General features: G+C 34.1%; 9 protein-coding genes across 9 annotated transcripts; 3 read left to right on the forward strand and 6 right to left on the reverse strand.

Annotated features, from left to right (window-relative positions):
• Nucleotides 1-224: 224 nt before the first annotated feature.
• SOF1 (rRNA-processing protein SOF1) lies at nt 225-1,662 on the reverse strand (the record flags this gene model as incomplete). The annotated part of the gene is made up of 2 exons (XM_019184560.1): nt 225-1,601; nt 1,660-1,662. 2 exons carry the CDS (start codon nt 1,660-1,662, stop codon nt 225-227), a joined length of 1,380 nt encoding a protein of 459 aa, XP_019040002.1.
• Nucleotides 1,663-1,869: 207 nt separating this feature from the next.
• Nucleotides 1,870-4,510, reverse strand: DNM1 (dynamin-related GTPase DNM1). The gene has a single exon (XM_019186206.1). It carries the CDS (start codon nt 4,318-4,320, stop codon nt 1,936-1,938), a length of 2,385 nt encoding a protein of 794 aa, XP_019040003.1. The 5' UTR covers nt 4,321-4,510; the 3' UTR covers nt 1,870-1,935.
• Nucleotides 4,511-4,726: 216 nt separating this feature from the next.
• RTT109 (H3 histone acetyltransferase RTT109) lies at nt 4,727-6,031 on the reverse strand (the record flags this gene model as incomplete). Its single annotated transcript, XM_019184561.1, has 1 exon — nt 4,727-6,031. The coding sequence occupies one exon, from the start codon at nt 6,029-6,031 to the stop codon at nt 4,727-4,729; it is 1,305 nt and encodes a 434-aa protein (XP_019040004.1).
• Nucleotides 6,032-6,215: 184 nt separating this feature from the next.
• On the reverse strand, nt 6,216-7,092 carry PRE3 (proteasome core particle subunit beta 1; the record flags this gene model as incomplete). The annotated part of the gene is made up of 5 exons (XM_019183166.1): nt 6,216-6,735; nt 6,791-6,823; nt 6,877-6,921; nt 6,972-6,986; nt 7,043-7,092. The coding sequence occupies 5 exons, from the start codon at nt 7,090-7,092 to the stop codon at nt 6,216-6,218; spliced, it is 663 nt and encodes a 220-aa protein (XP_019040005.1).
• Nucleotides 7,093-7,537: 445 nt separating this feature from the next.
• WICANDRAFT_83125 (eukaryotic translation initiation factor 3 subunit D) lies at nt 7,538-9,136 on the forward strand (the record flags this gene model as incomplete). Its single annotated transcript, XM_019185493.1, has 1 exon — nt 7,538-9,136. One exon carries the CDS (start codon nt 7,538-7,540, stop codon nt 9,134-9,136), a length of 1,599 nt encoding a protein of 532 aa, XP_019040006.1.
• Nucleotides 9,137-9,372: 236 nt separating this feature from the next.
• Nucleotides 9,373-10,770, forward strand: OST1 (dolichyl-diphosphooligosaccharide--protein glycotransferase subunit OST1; the record flags this gene model as incomplete). The annotated part of the gene is made up of 1 exon (XM_019185494.1): nt 9,373-10,770. One exon carries the CDS (start codon nt 9,373-9,375, stop codon nt 10,768-10,770), a length of 1,398 nt encoding a protein of 465 aa, XP_019040007.1.
• Nucleotides 10,771-10,939: 169 nt separating this feature from the next.
• On the reverse strand, nt 10,940-11,299 carry COX16 (Cox16p; the record flags this gene model as incomplete). Its single annotated transcript, XM_019181454.1, has 1 exon — nt 10,940-11,299. One exon carries the CDS (start codon nt 11,297-11,299, stop codon nt 10,940-10,942), a length of 360 nt encoding a protein of 119 aa, XP_019040008.1.
• A 203-nt stretch (nt 11,300-11,502) lies between these two features.
• PHO8 (alkaline phosphatase PHO8) lies at nt 11,503-13,426 on the forward strand (the record flags this gene model as incomplete). Its single annotated transcript, XM_019186692.1, has 2 exons — nt 11,503-11,873; nt 11,952-13,426. The coding sequence occupies exons 1-2, from the start codon at nt 11,744-11,746 to the stop codon at nt 13,424-13,426; spliced, it is 1,605 nt and encodes a 534-aa protein (XP_019040009.1). The 5' UTR covers nt 11,503-11,743.
• A 317-nt stretch (nt 13,427-13,743) lies between these two features.
• Nucleotides 13,744-14,700, reverse strand: WICANDRAFT_15527 (glycosyltransferase family 15 protein; the record flags this gene model as incomplete). Its single annotated transcript, XM_019180648.1, has 1 exon — nt 13,744-14,700. A coding segment is annotated over one exon (957 nt), but the record flags the coding sequence as incomplete, so codon positions are not given.
• Between the last annotated feature and the right edge of the window lie 2,284 nt (nt 14,701-16,984).

Genomic DNA, 16,984 nt, shown 5'->3' on the forward strand with positions numbered 1-16,984 from the left:
AGAAAGAAAATTTTAAAAAGACGTATATAAAAAAATAGAAAAAGTTTAACAAAAGTAATATAGTATAATTTGATAAAAGAGTGGTTCCATTGTAATCAGTATAGTATCATGATAGTTATATAACAATATGGCCAAACTCTTCTACTATAATTTAAACGTATTTTGATTGGTTTATAGTCAATACAAAAGTCAAGCCTAATAAACGTCAATGCATATATATTCAACTATTTATCACCTTCATCTTCTTTGAAAGCAGTATTAAGAATTTGTTTAGATCTTTCGCTAACATAAGGTTTTGAACCTGGTTTACTATGTCTTCTTTCATTTTCCTCTCTTCTCTTCAATGATTGGATTTCAACATCTTTAATTTCTTTAGCCTTTTTAACAACAATTGGCACATGTCTATGTTTAGAAATTCTTCTAATCTCTGGCATATGTTTGAATCTTTCTTTCAATGCTTCATCATATTCTAATTTAGATCTTTCTTTCGAAGATTTAACAGTAGCACGTTCTGATGCCTTTGATCTCCAAAGACGAACATTACCATCATCCGAACCACTTAAAATATATTTGGAATCCATTGAATATTTAACTTGGAAAACATGTTGCATTCTCTTTGTATGATAAATATCTCTTGAATGACCCTCTTTTGTCTTGAAAATTCTAATAGTTTTATCATAAGATCCACTAACAATTTCTTGACCAGTTGGTGAAAAATCAACATCTAAAACTGCAGCAACATGATCTTTGAAAACGTTTAATGCCTTCTTCATATATCTCATATCGTAATAATATAGATTATGATCTTCATTAGCTGTAACAAAATTGAAAGCCTCCATTGGATTCCATTCAATAGCATTAGTTCTCATTGTCTGTACTAATTTTTGTGTTGGTGTATTTGTTCTAACATCATATAAAACCACAGAGTTATCAGATCCAGCACTTGCCAATATGGAAGTCTCGGTCTTGTTAAAACGAACTTTTGTTATATTATCTGCACCCCATGATAAATTTGAAATTGGTCTTGATCTTAATTCATCCCATAATTGAATTTCCGCACCACCTGTAACGAAAATTGCATCATCTCTATGATGATCCAAACTTTGAAATGAATGTTCTCCTAAATATGTCTTCAATAAACCTTTCTTAGTGACATGGTTTTCATCATCATCTGTAAACTCATCAGTATTAACTGACCATAACTTGACTGTTTTATCGTCACCACTTGATAATAATAACCCATTTGGTGTCACTGCGGTCCCTGTAACTTGTCCATAATGCGCCTTGAAACTTGCTAATTCAGTTGATGTACTTAAATCCCAATATTTGATAACACCATCTGCAGAACCTGTAGCTAATTTATTCAAAGCTTTGAAATTTTTACTTATTGTATAAATACCATCTCTATGACCATTACCTAATTGTCCAACAAAAGGCTTCGCAAACATACGTTCCATCTTTGTAGCAGTTAATGCCTTAGTATATTCTCTTGCCCTTTCAAATGGATGAAGTTCTGGATTTAAGTTTCTTGGTAAATTCGATTCTTGAGTATTACGCACAGGAACATAATTATCTGATGATCGACTTATTGTTTTGATTTTCTGGGAAAAAAGGATGTTAGTGGAAAAGAACCGCTTGCTAGAATATTAGAATACTCACCATTTTGAAATGATTTGCTTTATTGTATTAGTTGTATTGTTTGATGAGATAAAATTTCTTTTATGATAATAGTTTATAGATTTTTTTTTAATGTACCGGATTTAAAATTTTTTTTAGCGATGAGCTCACGTGATAAAATGGCCTCGGAAGTATAAACTTTTAGAAATTCCCTACAATTTCCATTGAATTACAGACGATATATATCATATTTTTGATTTGATTTTTTTTGAAAGGTTAAAAAGATACTATATATAGGTTTCTTGTTGTTTTTTTGATTTAAAGAACATCACTAATGATTTTAGAAGCTTCCCTGTAAGTTTCAAGTAATCTCGAACATTTTTCTCTCTCTTGAGCCATATCAGCATCTTCTAATAACAATTCTTCAAATAGGGAATCCTTGTATAACTTGGAAACTAATCTATTTTGTACAGATTCTTTAGAATAATTCACCAATAAACACATGATTGCCTTTGGAACTTGATCTTGAATCATTTCTCTCACAATACCAAAATATGAAGTGATTAATCTCTTGATTAGTTCACATTCTAACTGTTCACGTTCACTTAAAATTGGTTCTTCCTCATCAAGAGTGAGTTCACTATCATATGGATGACTGTTTGAAATATTGTTGTTGGTGTTATTGTTATTGATTTGCATATCTTCAAATGCTTTTGCCAATTTACTTGGTTGTCTTGAATGACCATTAACAAATTTGCTACCATTTTGTTGTTGTTGTTGGTTTTGATGTTGTTGTTCTTTACCAAAGAAGAAATTCAAGAATGAATCTTTTGATTCGTTTTTATTGTTGCTGTTATGACGAGCATGTGATGATTGACTACCAACATCACTAGCACTATCAGATTCACCAGATTCATAATCTTCATCTAAATCTTTTGTTGATCCATTGATATCACTTTGTAATAGTTTTGGTTTTAATGATTTATTTTGTTCAAGTAATTTTGCATTCTTTTCTTGCTCTTTTTGCTTTTGTCTATCTTCAACAACACTAGCCATTGCAGCAGCAGCACCAACAAATGATGGATGATTTGTATTGATATATGATCTATGAATTTCAATCAAGCTTTCAACATACGATATAGTTGGACCTAATCTCTCACGTAATAAATCACTAATGACTTCAATTAACTTTTGTTGTAATTTTGGGTATCTTGATAATTCTGGAGAACCACAGTTATGGCAAATCTTCATCAATTCTTCATAAACTAATTCAACACAACGATGAGAAGGTGATTCTAATAATTTAATTTGTGGTTTAACCAACAGATCAAATGCCAGTTCTGGAACGAATAAAGAAGGTCTTGGACCAGTTGAATTTCTAATGGCAGTTCTGATTTCATTAGTTGATAAGTTTGATGTTGGACTTATTGAACCTAATGATTGTCCCAAGACATCATTATAAATATGGTAAATTCTTGCACCACCACATAATTCTTTAGTACTGATATCTGATGAGGTACCTTCGATTGAATTGACAAAATTGGTGGCAAACATGGTCATCAATTTTAGGATCAAGGCACCACGATCTTCTTTATTGAATAAGTTTGCATCACCATACGATGCTAATTCTTGTTCAGTTTGTCCCATCAGTGTGTTTAATCTTGCCTTAATATCTGGTAATTTTTCTCTAATGTGGATCATCAAAGTTTGATTCAAAAGTTTTGCTAAATATCTTGTACCGCATCTGTTTGAAATAGTTCTATAAACAGGATGTGAATGGAAGAATTCTTCCTCTGTGTTTAAACCTTCTTCCACGGTTTTATTCATTTGAACATCTTGTTGAGATCTATTAACAACACCAACAAATCCCAATTTCAATGGATAAACTTTACCAGATAATATATCTAAGGCATTTGTGCCTTGATCCATCAAATCTAGTTTTGATAAAACACCAATGGTTCTTTTACCTTGAGGGTCAACTTGTCTAGCTAATTTCAATGATTCAGAGTTAACAAGATCAACATTTGCGGGTGAAACAGCCAAGACTATACAGTTTGGTTTAGCAATATATTCCAAGATCAAATTTCTGATTTGTTTTTCAATATCAGTTGGTTGATCACCAATTGGAACTTTTGTAATACCTGGCAAATCAACAAGTGTTAAATTTAAAACTTTTGGAGAATAAACTTTCAAATTGATTGGTAATCTGCTAATACCTTTGTTTTTACCAGCAATTCTTGAAGTTTCATTTTCAATTTCTTTTCTAATATCTAAAAAGTTGTAAAAACGACGACCTGGAATGTGTAAGAATTCACCCCACTCATTTTGAACTTCTGGTTTATAACCCTTTTGTTGTCTTAGATGGTCTTCCAAAGTGAAATCGTTTGAGCCGGATTCTGGAGACCCTGGGGAAGTTGTAGTGGTAGTTGATTGTGGTTGTTGAGCTTGATGGTTATAGTTGTGGATCAAAGGCGAATCTTCAGCAATATTGATCAATTGTAACACCAAAGGTCTTCTTGTAACAATACCTGTACCTCTTGGAAGAAAGTCCTTACCAACTAAAGTTTCTAGAATGGATGATTTCCCTGATGATTGGGAACCAATGATGGATAGGATTGGTAAATCCAAAGAATCGATACCGGCATCGTAGGTAACGTCTTGAAGTTTGTTGACCGTTGGGATCAAATCTTCTAATGAAGCCATCTTTAAAACCAGTTTATGATTTACCCGAATGGATCAGCTATTGACTAAGTGGTTTCTTCGTGTTGGAAAACCCAGCTGTTCGATCTAAATTTCAACAGAAGCAAACTGAAATTCTAGTCAAAACGATTTGAAGAACTGTCATTTGTTTATTGCCAAAAAATCGAAAAAACAACAAACTTTTGGAACCGCGACACATACAGAACGAATTCGCGGAAAGCGATGATTCTTAGGGTAACTGTGTGAAATCTCAATTATTAACGAATATTTTTTAATTAATTAGACGATGATTTATTATGTATTGGAGGGTTCTTTGATTAATGCGAGAGCTAGCTGTTTGTCATGAGCGCAAAAGTCTCCAATTACAACTCAACATTGGCAATATCTCTCATAAAATGCTATTTTGTATTTATTTGTCCTTTTGTTTCTTTCTAACTGGAAGAGTATTGATTTGTACTGTTGGTGCAACTCTTTTACCCTTTTTAGGTACTAGTGTATTGATGCTTGTCGTGTTGATTGTTGCTGCTTTAGTTTCTGGTACATATTCACCAATGATTTCTAGCCCATCTTGATCAAATTGTGATTCAAGATAATTTTTCACATTTTTATAAGCTTCAATTGAACCTTCACTAGTTCTGTAATCTTCCCCTGTTATATAATTCTTCAACTTCTTGAAATGACGACGGGACAGTTGGATTGAATCATTTTGGAATCCATTGACTGGTGTTAAATAACCTTCAATACCAATAACGGAAACAGTGACACCCAATCTAAACTCTTGTCTTGCTTGTAATTCAATCCAAAATTGTTTCAAAGTCATAGTTTTGGCTCTATTCTCCACCACTAGATGTTCCAAGAACCTTGCCTTTGGATCATCTGGAAATAGTGGGATTTTAAATATAGCAAGATCATCATCTTTACCATTGAAAGCATCACCAACGCTCCAATTATCAGATTCCAATTGTTTTAAATAACGTTCAATTTGTCTTGGATCTTCTGCAGGTATTTGCAGTTTAGCAATAAGTCCAGATTTTTCAAACTTGTCAACAATGATTTTGTCTAGTGCTTTTAACCACCATTTTAATAATCCATCACCACCCAATACATGTTTCTTTGGGTTCTTGCTTGAACTTGGGAAAAGATATTGTGGTTCAGATCTTGTGAATAGTGAGATCTTAGTCTTGACAGGTTTAGGGTAATCTGTAATGGTGTAAGGTTTTATCTTTTCAGGTTGTGATAATGTTCCACGTTTTCTCTCAATCAATATTTTCAATGCATCTTTGGTGGATGTTAACTTTGTAATCTTGTTTTTATCAGTTATATCTGGAGTTATTGCATGTTTGGGTATGATTCCAGTTAAATAAGATTCAATTGGTATTTGTAGTAAGTTTTCCAAAATGACTTGTGTAACTTTACCAATCTTCACATTTGATTCATTTAGTCCATTTGTATCAGCTTTCGATACAAACAAAAGTTTTTCAGTTGAATTATGCTTGTAATCGATAGTTATGTATATGAATATCTTTATTCCAAAGAAAATGAGACCCTCATGAGCCAATGTAATGAAATGTTCAGCTTTAATTGTTTTCAGATCCGTGGAATTAGACTTTTGGGACACCAATGGATGTGTATCTCGAGGATTTGATTGGAAATGGAACACCTCATATTTCTTGCCTTTTGGTAGAACACTGACCAACTCAGCCGTTAATGACATCTTTATCTTTTGCTTTGATTCTCGTCTTGTTGTGGAAATGCTTCAAACGCGTTCATCAAAAATGTCACGAAAAATCCAAATCTCGAGAGAGAGCGCGAAAACCCGCGAATGCTACAAGAGAACTCATCAAATCAAAGTTAATCATCTATTTTCACATTTAGACAAAAGTTTTTAGCCAGCTCATTTATAACTTCTTGGAGAATCCATCAGGACCATCTGGATAGAAAACCAAACGTTCAATCCCTTCCTTCGTCAAAATCACTTGTCTTATAACACCACCAGAACTACCATCCCATTGAATAGCTTGTGTCAAGGCAGTTTTTATAAATTGAACACATTCTTCCTTGGTCATATCTTCTTTATAGTTTTCGTCAGTCCAACCATAGATATATGATGAACCTGAACCTGCAATTGCGAAATTTTGTCTATGAACTGAACCTCCAAGCGGTATACTATAAACTTCACCATTTGTCTTTTCATCATAACCTGCAACGATCAAACCAGCAGTCAACATGTCTTTGTTTGTGTAAGTTAATTCTTGAAAAATTGCAGATGCTATTTTAGCAGTAGCTGGTTTGTTGTGTTGTGCTTGATATAATTCTAAATGATATTTGACAATGTCTGCCACTGCTTGAGTATCTGCTGCTGAACCTGATCTACAACACCAGATTTTATCATTCACTTGGGTCAATTTATCTGTGACACTATAATGCTCATTAGTATACTTAAGTTGAGTTGAAAGTTGTTCAATTTACTCACCGATTTGCAATATATGAACCTGTAGTAGTACGACTATTTGATAATGTTAGTTACCTCAATTTTAAGATATCACAAACTAAACATACGAATCAGCACCTAATATCACACCATCTTTGAACTTAACAGCCATACTATTAATTGTTAGAGATATTCAAGATATCATGTCAAGATTCCCACATACATTGAGGTACCAAGGCTATTATTTATCTGTTAGTTTCACTTTCAACACTCTTTCCAATTCTGAAAACATACTTGACTTCACCTTTCTTCAAGTGATTAATATCGACTGAGATTCCATTCATCTTTTCTAAACGTTTCTTGGATCAATTGAGCTTCACAATCAGTTGGCTCTTTGATTGTTTTGGAGTGTAATTGTGTCTGGTTTGAATCTTCAATTGCCACTGATTTGACTTCCATAGTTCAAAAATATGGCCTGGTTACCCGGGTATCCCACCTTGTAAAATTCCGATAAAACGAGGGTTTATAGGAGATAATATGGCCTAAAGATATTCAATAGCGTGTTTTTAAAAGCCATCTTAAGTATGAAAGCAATAAACTTACCCAAGCCCAAATATCTCATGGTTTAATCCATGTTTTGTTTCCTGGATTCTTAACTATGTGAATTTTCAATTTTCGCGGGCTTCAAACCACCAAAAGATTTTTTTTTGGTGAAGTTGAAAAAAAATGAAATCAACGAAGTGAAGATGGTTGAAAAGCACTTTGAAAGCACAGCTAATACCCTCAACAATGACTTCTGCTCCTTTCGATCTAAGCAGTTTAGCTCCAGCTGCCAATAGCTGGGGTCCTCCAAGCACAGTTCCAGATGAACTCCGTTTCAGTGACATTCCATACGCTCCTTTTTCCAAAGGTGATAAATTAGGTAAAGCTGCTGATTGGAACACAAATGATAACTTTGGTAAAGACCAAAAGGATAAATTCAGAAAGAACCAAAGAGATTACTTCCAAGCTTACGGAACTTCAGCTGCCTCATCCTTTGCTGCTGAAGCTAATGATGATGATGCCTTCTCAGTTGTTGATAGTACTAAGACTCAAGCCCCAAGAAATCAAACTAGTACTACTCTTCTAAAAGGTAGAAGAGGTGGTCAACAAGGTGGTGGTTTCCAAAAAAGACAATTCGCTGGTGGTGCTGCTGGTGGTGCTCAAAACAAACCAAGTGGTCCAAGAAAACCATTTAACCCAGTCCGTCGTAATAACTGGAGAGATGATAAACCTGAAAGAGTGCGTGATTCTTCTGTTAAAGTTGATGAATCTTGGAAAGTTATTTCTGACATTGAATTAAGTAAATTGACTAAATTGAACTTTGAAGTTAACTCTGGTGAAGAATTAGATACTTATGGTGCTTTGAACTTATACAACAAAAAAATTGAAAGAACTGCAGGTGCTCCATTAAAAGTCATTGACAGAGCCTTTTATAACCCATCAGCTTCTGATGACCCAGTTATTCAAGAATTAAGTGCTAAAAAAACAGCTAAAGTTTACACAACTGATTCAGTTATAACACAATTGATGTGTGCTTCAAAATCTGTTTACTCATGGGATATTGTTGTTACTAAAAAAGATGGTGTTATCTTTTTTGATAAAAGAGACGGTTCAGAAATTGATAGAATCACCGTTGATGAAAACGCTTATGATGCTCCATCAGATTCTCATGATGCCAATATCAACAATGCTCAAAACTTGTCATTAGAAGCAACATTTATCAATCAAAACTTTTTAGCTAACTCTGTTTTCGATGAAAACGTTGTTAAATACCATCCAAACCCATTCCATGATTCTTCAGAACCATTATTATCCAAAGGTTACAGATATAAGAAATTCTCCTTCAGAGCCAATGATGAAGAAGAAGAACCAGTTTCAGTTGTCGTTAGAACTGAAGTTGATTCTAAAGATGCTGCCACTAATCAAACTTTAGCGGTCAAGGCAGTTAATGAATACAACAACAATGGTCTTGATTGGAAATCAAAATTCACTTCTCAAAGAGGTGCTATCATTGCTGCTGAATTGAAAAACAACAACAACAAATTCTCCAAATGGACTAATCAAGCTATTTTAGCTGGTGTTGATACCATCAAGTTGGGTTTTGTTTCAAGAGCTAATTTCAAAGATAATACTAAACATGTCATCTTGGGTGTTTCATCTTATAGACCACAAGATTTGGCCATGCAAATCAACTTATCCACTGGTAATGGTTGGGGTATTGTTAAATCTTATATCGATATTATCTCTGCTGAAGATGATGGTAAATTTGTTATTTTGAAACATCCAAACAGTCCTAAATTGACTGTCTACAAAGTTCCAGAAAACGCTTTCCAAGATGAAGAATAAATAAAAAGGGATCATTAACATCAAGGGTAACTGTATATGTAAAATAGAAGAAATGAATAAAGATTTTCATTCTACACTCTATACTAAATTCTGTAAAGGGTATGTCTCGAGGGCGTGCAGTAACCGAAAATACCTCGGTTTTCGCGCGTCAGCCAGATTTTAATTTGAACACGATTTCAATAAAGAGGTTGAAATATTTTGAGTTGAAGAACAGACGATAATACAATCCAATTGCGATGAAGCTCACACTGCTAGCTTTGTCTTTCTTATTGACAATTGTTTCTTGTTCATTCATACCTGATCAAAGCTGGGAGAATGTCGAGTTCAAAAGAACTATAGATATTGCCAAATCATATTCAAAAGAGAAAATTGACTTGGTTATAAAAAATGTTGATTCAAAACCAAATGCTGAATATTATTATGCTGTTCCAAGTTATGCTTTTGATAAATTGAGTGTTTACGCTTTTTTTTACGCAAATGGGTTAAAGACTTTATCATCCACTTTAATCAATGATACAACAACAGTTAATAATGAACCATTAGTTAACTATATCAAAGTTCAACTACCACAACCAATTGCCCCAAAGCAAACTTTCAAATTGAGTGCTAATTTTGCGGTTACTGATTGTCTGGAACCATATCCCCATAAAATTGAATTAACAGATGAACAATTCTTATTATTGAAAACTAATAAATTACCAATTAGTGCCTACAAGACTTTAGATTCATCATTAGCTATTGGTGGTATTTCAGATGGTAAAGAATTAGAGCTAGAAGGTAAAGAAAATCCATACAAAGGTGTTGTCAAGAATCAACAATTGACTTATGAATTTAATGAAGAAATTAGTCCATTCAAGTTCACTGTTTTAAACCTATTATACAGACACAATTTACCATTAACTAAAGTCACATCATTACAAAGAGGTGTTTGGGTTTCACACTGGGCTAACTCATTACAATTTGAAGAATTTTACAAATTGACCAACAAGGCTGCACAATTGAAGAATGGGTTTTCAAGAAGTGATTATATGATGAATAGACAAATGTTGAAACAAAGTTCAAGTCTTGCTGCTATTGAACTTAAACTACCAGAAGAATCTAAAGATGTCTACTATACTGATTTGGTTGGTAACGTTTCTACTTCAAGAGTGTTTTCAGATAGATTATATATCAAACCAAGATATCCTATCTTTGGGGGTTGGAATTATAACTTCACTATTGGATGGACAAACTCATTAACTGAACATTTACGTCAAAGTGGCTCAGATGAATACATTTTAGCTGTTCCATTTATCAATGGTCCTGTTGATGTATCATATGATGAAATTGAAATTAGTTTCTACTTACCAGAAGGTGCCAAATTGTTGGATATTGCCTCAGTTATTCCATATGAAAAAAAGACTGAGGGCCACGAATTATCTTACTTTGATTTATCAAATGGCCATACCAAGATCACTTTAACTTTCAACAATATTATTGATGATTTATCACATTTGGAATTAGTTATCAAATACGAATATGGATTCTGGAGCTTTATTAAGAAACCATTAGATATTGCAAAAGTCGTCTTCATTGCATTGATAAGTTACTTGGCTTTAACTAAAGTTGATATTTCATTGAAAGCAAAGAAATGAATGGAGAACCCAAAATAAGAAAAAGTAAATTTTATCGTTTGTACACTTTTAACTGAATATAAAAAATTTAGATTTTGACAAAAAAATAGTATATTGATCATAACATTCGTAAAAGTTTAAACATAAATATCACTGATAATAGTATATACAAGCAGCTGGTGTATTTTGCTTAAAAAACATTTTCAGATTCACCTTTCATTCTTGGGACTCTCTTTGGCTCCCAATCTTCTTCACCAAGACCCTGTAATCTATAATACTCTTCTTTGACATCAACAGTTCTTCTTTTTGAGCTGATATTAAGTATTTCCTCTTCACTGATCTCTTGAACTTTTTTATCTCTTTGTTCATATCTGATAGCTGTGAAACTTGAGAACCAATATGAAGCTAAACCCATAAAGGTCAAGAAAGGTAAACCAAACATTAGAAATGAGTTTTTTTTCAAAGCTTTTTGGTAACGACCAGCTAGTGAAGCGTCATAAGCTGCTTGCTGTCTTTTGGATCTGAACTTCTTTGAGTCTAATTCTCCCATGGTTATAATAATTTACCTTATTCAAACCTGTTTGTATTAATAGTCAAAAGTTGATTTGGAGTTGTTTTTTTTGGCTTTGAAAATAGGAAAAAGTTATTGTGTCCGAATCTGGAAGTACCCTATTTAGGTATGGTTAGGAACCGATGGGCAGTGCATACACTATTAAAGATGGCAGACACCATATATAGCGTGTTTAACGGATTAAATGCTGGTAAAGATATTCAGATACGTATATAAGCATACTGAAGTAGAGTACTGGAATCTCCTAGCTTAAGTTTCGGGTCTCAAGTAACAAATATCCACTTTCACTTCAAAAATCATCGTTTGCAAAGTGAATTCGCGGAAAGTGGCTGCTGTTGATAAAAGCCTTCAGATAAAACTTGACGTGAATCTTGAAACTCAAAAACATTACGAGCTCAATTCCAAAGTACAACCAGGTACACGATGGCCGAAGATACCCAATTTCTACTGCCACAGGAGCAAAAGAAACAGAAAAAAGTCGTCAGACTTCCAAAGGCGTTCTCTAGACTCAATCCTCGTTCTATAATCGTGACGGTCCTTGCAGGCTTTATCAGTGAGTAATAAGCCCAATCCACTCATCTAAATGGTTTACTAACTACCCCAATTTCTCTAGTATTATTATTATGTGGAGGCTACCAGCTTTTCGGTCACAAGAAACCAACCAAAAAGAATATCATCTTCTTTGTCACTGATGGTATGGGTCCAGCTTCTTTATCTCTTACAAGAAGTTTTAGACAATTTCGTGATGGATTACCAATTGACGATATATTGGAGCTCGATAAACATTTAATTGGATCTTCAAGAACTAGATCATCAAGTTCATTAATCACTGACTCCGCTGCTGGTGCCACTGCTTTTTCTTGTGCCATGAAATCCTACAATTCAGCAATTGGTGTTGACCCAAAAGAGAACCCATGTGGTACACTTTTAGAAGCTTTGAAGCTACAAGGTTACTTTACCGGTTTAGTTGTCACTACTAGAATTACAGATGCTACACCAGCAGCTTTTTCAAGTCATACCTCTTTAAGAATTTATGAAGATTTGATTGCTCAACATCAAATTGGTGATTATCCTCTTGGTAGAGTTGTGGATTTGATGATTGGTGGAGGTAGAACTCATTTCTATCCTCCAAATGATCAAAAATATGGTACTAGAGGTTCAAGACAAGATGATAGAAATTTGATTGATGAAGCTATTAAAGATGGTTGGAGTTATGTTGGTAACAGAACTGAATTTGATCAATTGAAATTAGGTGAAAATGTTCAATTACCATTATTAGCATTACTAGAAGACTACGACATTCCATTTGATTTGGATAGAGATGAAACTGTTCATCCATCACTAGAAGAAGAAGCATTAGTTGCCTTGAATGCATTGACCGAAGCTACAAAAGATTCTGATAAAGGGTTTTTCTTATTAGTCGAAGGTTCAAGAATTGATCATGCTGGCCATAATAACGACCCTGCTGCTCAAGTTCGTGAAGTTTTGGCTTTTGACAAAGCCTTCAAGGCTGTTAAGGATTTTGCTGAAAATTCAGATGTTGAAACTATCTTAATCAGTACTTCAGACCACGAAACTGGTGGGTTAGCTACTGCAAGACAAATATCTCCAAACTATCCTGAATACATTTGGTACCCAGAAGTATTATTGAACGCTAAGCACTCTGGTGAATTCTTGACAAAGAAGATTGCAAATTATGATGGTGATGACTTGAAAACATTTATTATTGAAGAAATTTTAAAGAAAGATTTAGGTATCAAAGATTTCACCGATGAGGAGGTTGATTTATTGGTTAAAAACAAGGCCAACACACATTATATATTGAACAATATTGTCTCATTTAGATCTCAAACTGGCTGGTCAACTCATGGTCATAGTGCAGTTGATGTTAACATCTATGCTTATTCCAACAAGAAGCCAACATTATTCAAATTATATGAAAAACTATCAGGAAATCATGAAAATATTGAAATTGGACAATTCATTGCTGATCATTTCGATTTGGATTTAGAATATGTTACTGATTTAGTTCGTGATACCCAACACAAACCAAAAAATTTTGAAGCATATAAAATTGAAGCTGACAACTACCATGGCTCAAACTGAAACCAAACAAAAAAACGTCTATAAATTATTAAACAAGCATAAAAACAAATCAAAAACAACAACAATAACAACCAGCATTTGTATAACTTAATTAAGGGCTAGATCACCAATCAATTACTTGTACCATCCTTTTTTTCATTCTTATTCTCACTCGCCTCTTCTTTTTTCTTCTCCTGTTCCTCTATTTTCTTTCTTTCTTATTCCTCTTTCTGTTTTTCTTTATTCAACTGTTCTTGTTCGTACTTTTTTTTCTCATCCTCATTCTTCTTGGCTTCTTCAGCTTCAGTTATTGCCTTATTGGAATCTTGAGCATAAGTTGGAACTTGGAATGAATTCACATGGAAAAATTTGTCAATACAACTACCGGCATTACTATTCCATGTCAGGTCATCTAATGGGTTACATACACAGTTTGACCCTAATCTTATTGACTCATCAAATGGACATGACTTCAAATTATCAGAAGCACGGTCATTATAGCCAATGTTGTTGAAGAACTGAATTTTATGTCTATCTTCTAATAATGCAACACCTAATGTATGGAAAGTGGATTCATCCCAACCTTCGTAATAGATCCCATTTTTGTTATCGAGATATTCTGCTAATTTCTTATACTTGTCTGATCTGAAAAACCTTAAATCACCAACTTCAAAGTTAGCCCTGAATTGACAAGTGTTGAAAGTTTCACCTTTATCATCAGAAATGAAATCAATCATATTATTTTCATGAATATCTTTTGGATTCTCCTTGATATATGCTAGAGTATCATCCCAGAGTGAAGGGAACGTACCTTGTTTCCCCTTCATTGCAAACCCAAATCCATAAGTTCTTTGATGTTCAGTCATGAACTTGAAAAAATCAAAATTAACATCACAATACAACAAAACTCCAGGATCAATTCTCATGAAATAATCATATTTAGCTAATTGTTCAATAAACAATATATCTTTAGCCCAAAATCTTTGTTGATGTCTCATCTTGATTGTCTTTCTGAAAACTATACTTTGTTGTCTGAATGCCTTTCTTGAATCTTTCATTCTTGCCTTATCAATATTTGGGGGATAGTTTAATCTTGGAACTCTGGCAAATTCAACATTTCCAGAAGATAGCGATAGAACAGTTGCTTTGAAATTTCTGTTATGTAAAGCATCACTAACTATTAGCCAGTTATATTTATACTTCTTATTAAATCTTTGTTCCACTGACCACATTGTTTCGGTCAACTTGTAAAGATCTATATTTCTTGCAAACACCAAAATAACACCATTCTCTCTTGGATATTCAGATTCAGCTGGCAATGCATCAGCTTCAGTTGGTGAAACATTAGCTTCAGTTGTTTGTGTAGTGGTTACATCTGATATAGTGACAGTATCTATCGTAGTTGTTGGGGTCTCTGAAACTATAGTTTCTTGTCTATAGTTCTCAATCATATTAAAACTGTCAATTTTGTTACTCAATAGAGTAATCTTGTCACTGATTTTCTGTAACGAACCTGAAGTGTATTGATAGCTCTCATCTTTATAAATAAAGAGGAATGATGATAATACCAGTAGTAAACTCAGCAACACAACATATCGTATTTTGGTTATCCTTAAAGAGCTTTTGAGATCAACTGTTAGCCGTTGACAGGCTCTAATGATGGTCTGTATTTGTCTCATAATGGTGGAGATTCTAACACAAAAGCAGCATAAAGAATATATTACGAGCCTCCTAAAATTATAATAACTACCCACTAAAGATCAGATCAACGATGAAGATGGTGTATCAATTTGATATCTCTTTCTTGACTAAAAACAGGCACTGCTAAAAAAAGGTTCTCGGGTTTTTGGACGCGAAGAAAAAGGTTCGCGAAAAAAGGTACCACGGGTTTAAACGGACGCTCTACTAAAAAGATAAGTCATAACTAATTGTACTTTTCTATTTGGGACATAAACAATAAAAAAGTATTGGAAAGATAAAAAATGCACTATATAACCTGGTATTAATCTGATGTAGTTTCTGAATTAGTTGATGAGCTATTTGGTCTTGCTTGGTTTAACAAACCAACAGTGACTGAATTACTTCTTTGCTTATCACTCAACACTTCATCTAAAGAAACACCACCAAAATAGCGTGTCTTTGTCACTGGTGGCATTATGTGGTCTTTATTATAATGGTTGACATATTCATTCTTGTTGACAGAAACATGGGGCAGTAAATGAGCACCTGAATTTGCAATCGGTGTTTTTGGTGCATTTTTTGATAATGGTGATGAAACTCTTTCTATTTGTGATACAGAATCTCTTAATCCTGATGCCGATCTCCTTTGTACTCTGTTTGAAAATTCTGTTTCAATTTCAGCTTTTGGTTTTGGCTCTGAGCTTGGTCTATTCAATGTAGCAACTGCAACAGAATTGACACGGCTTGATCTTCTTGACCCTAAAACCAACGTCAACTCATCATTTTCACCATCACTATCACTGCTCTCTTCACTTTCACTATCATGTTTGATAATATCAAGCTTATCTGATTCATTTTCAGAGGGAATGATCAAAGTTGAAGATTTTCTTCGTCTTCTTGGAACACTCGAAGCTGAACTATCTGAATCATCATCATCATCTGAGCTACCACCAAAGAAACTATACTTTGGTGTACTACCTCGTTTTGGTAAAGATGGTCTTCTTTGAGGTTTCATTGGAGTCTCTGACCTGGATGCACTTGAGATAACAATATCAGGAGTTCCATCTTCAGTAGTTGATTTTGAAAGCTGTAACTCATTAGCAAGATATGATGGGACAGAATATTGTGAAACATTGGTACAGATAGAATTCATTCTTCTAGCAGCACTACTCGTTGAGTTCAACCTTTCTATACCACCAGAATAATCAGCTATATCATCATCGGCGTCGTCTTCATCCTCGTCACCATCATTAGCCTCGTCTTCGTCATCATCATCATTATCATCACCACCAGCTAATGAAAAAGAGGCTGAAGGTTCATGAGGAGCAACAGAATCATCAACCTTCTTTTCTGTGGTTCTATTCAAAGAGAAGCTATTCATCTTTTTGAAAAGTTCTCTTGGTGATTGTTCCTTCACAACAACCTCTTCTGGAACCTTCGGTCCCACAACGTTAGCTGATTGTGACCTTGAGGTTGCATAATTATCCAAATAAACACTATCCAATGAAGCGAAACTAGCATTAACCGGCAAAGATACCAATTGTACACCATTATCCAACGAAGAGCCATTTGATGTAGTAGGCATTGTTTCAGAAGCCGAAGAAGCACCACCAACGGAGACCACGCTTGATCTTCTTCTATCGTCATCCATAATACCACTCAGAGCATTGAATGCTGAAGATTTGTTCAAAAATAAGTCTCCTTCCACGGTGGCTCTCGTTGCTAAACCTGAAGTTTCACCAGACTTAACTCTTTTGTGATGTCTTGAACCTCCCCTATTATTACGAACACCTCCAGCTGAAAGTGACTCAGTGGTAGCTAATGGTGATTGAACGTGCGTATTTCTCTTATTGAGCTCATATTCAGCAAATGTTAATGATTTAGTTGATGAGTCATGTA

The sequence above is a fragment of the Wickerhamomyces anomalus genome, assembly GCF_001661255.1.
Source record: "Wickerhamomyces anomalus NRRL Y-366-8 unplaced genomic scaffold WICANscaffold_2, whole genome shotgun sequence".
NCBI classification, from domain to species: Eukaryota; Fungi; Ascomycota; class Saccharomycetes; order Phaffomycetales; family Wickerhamomycetaceae; genus Hansenula; species Hansenula anomala.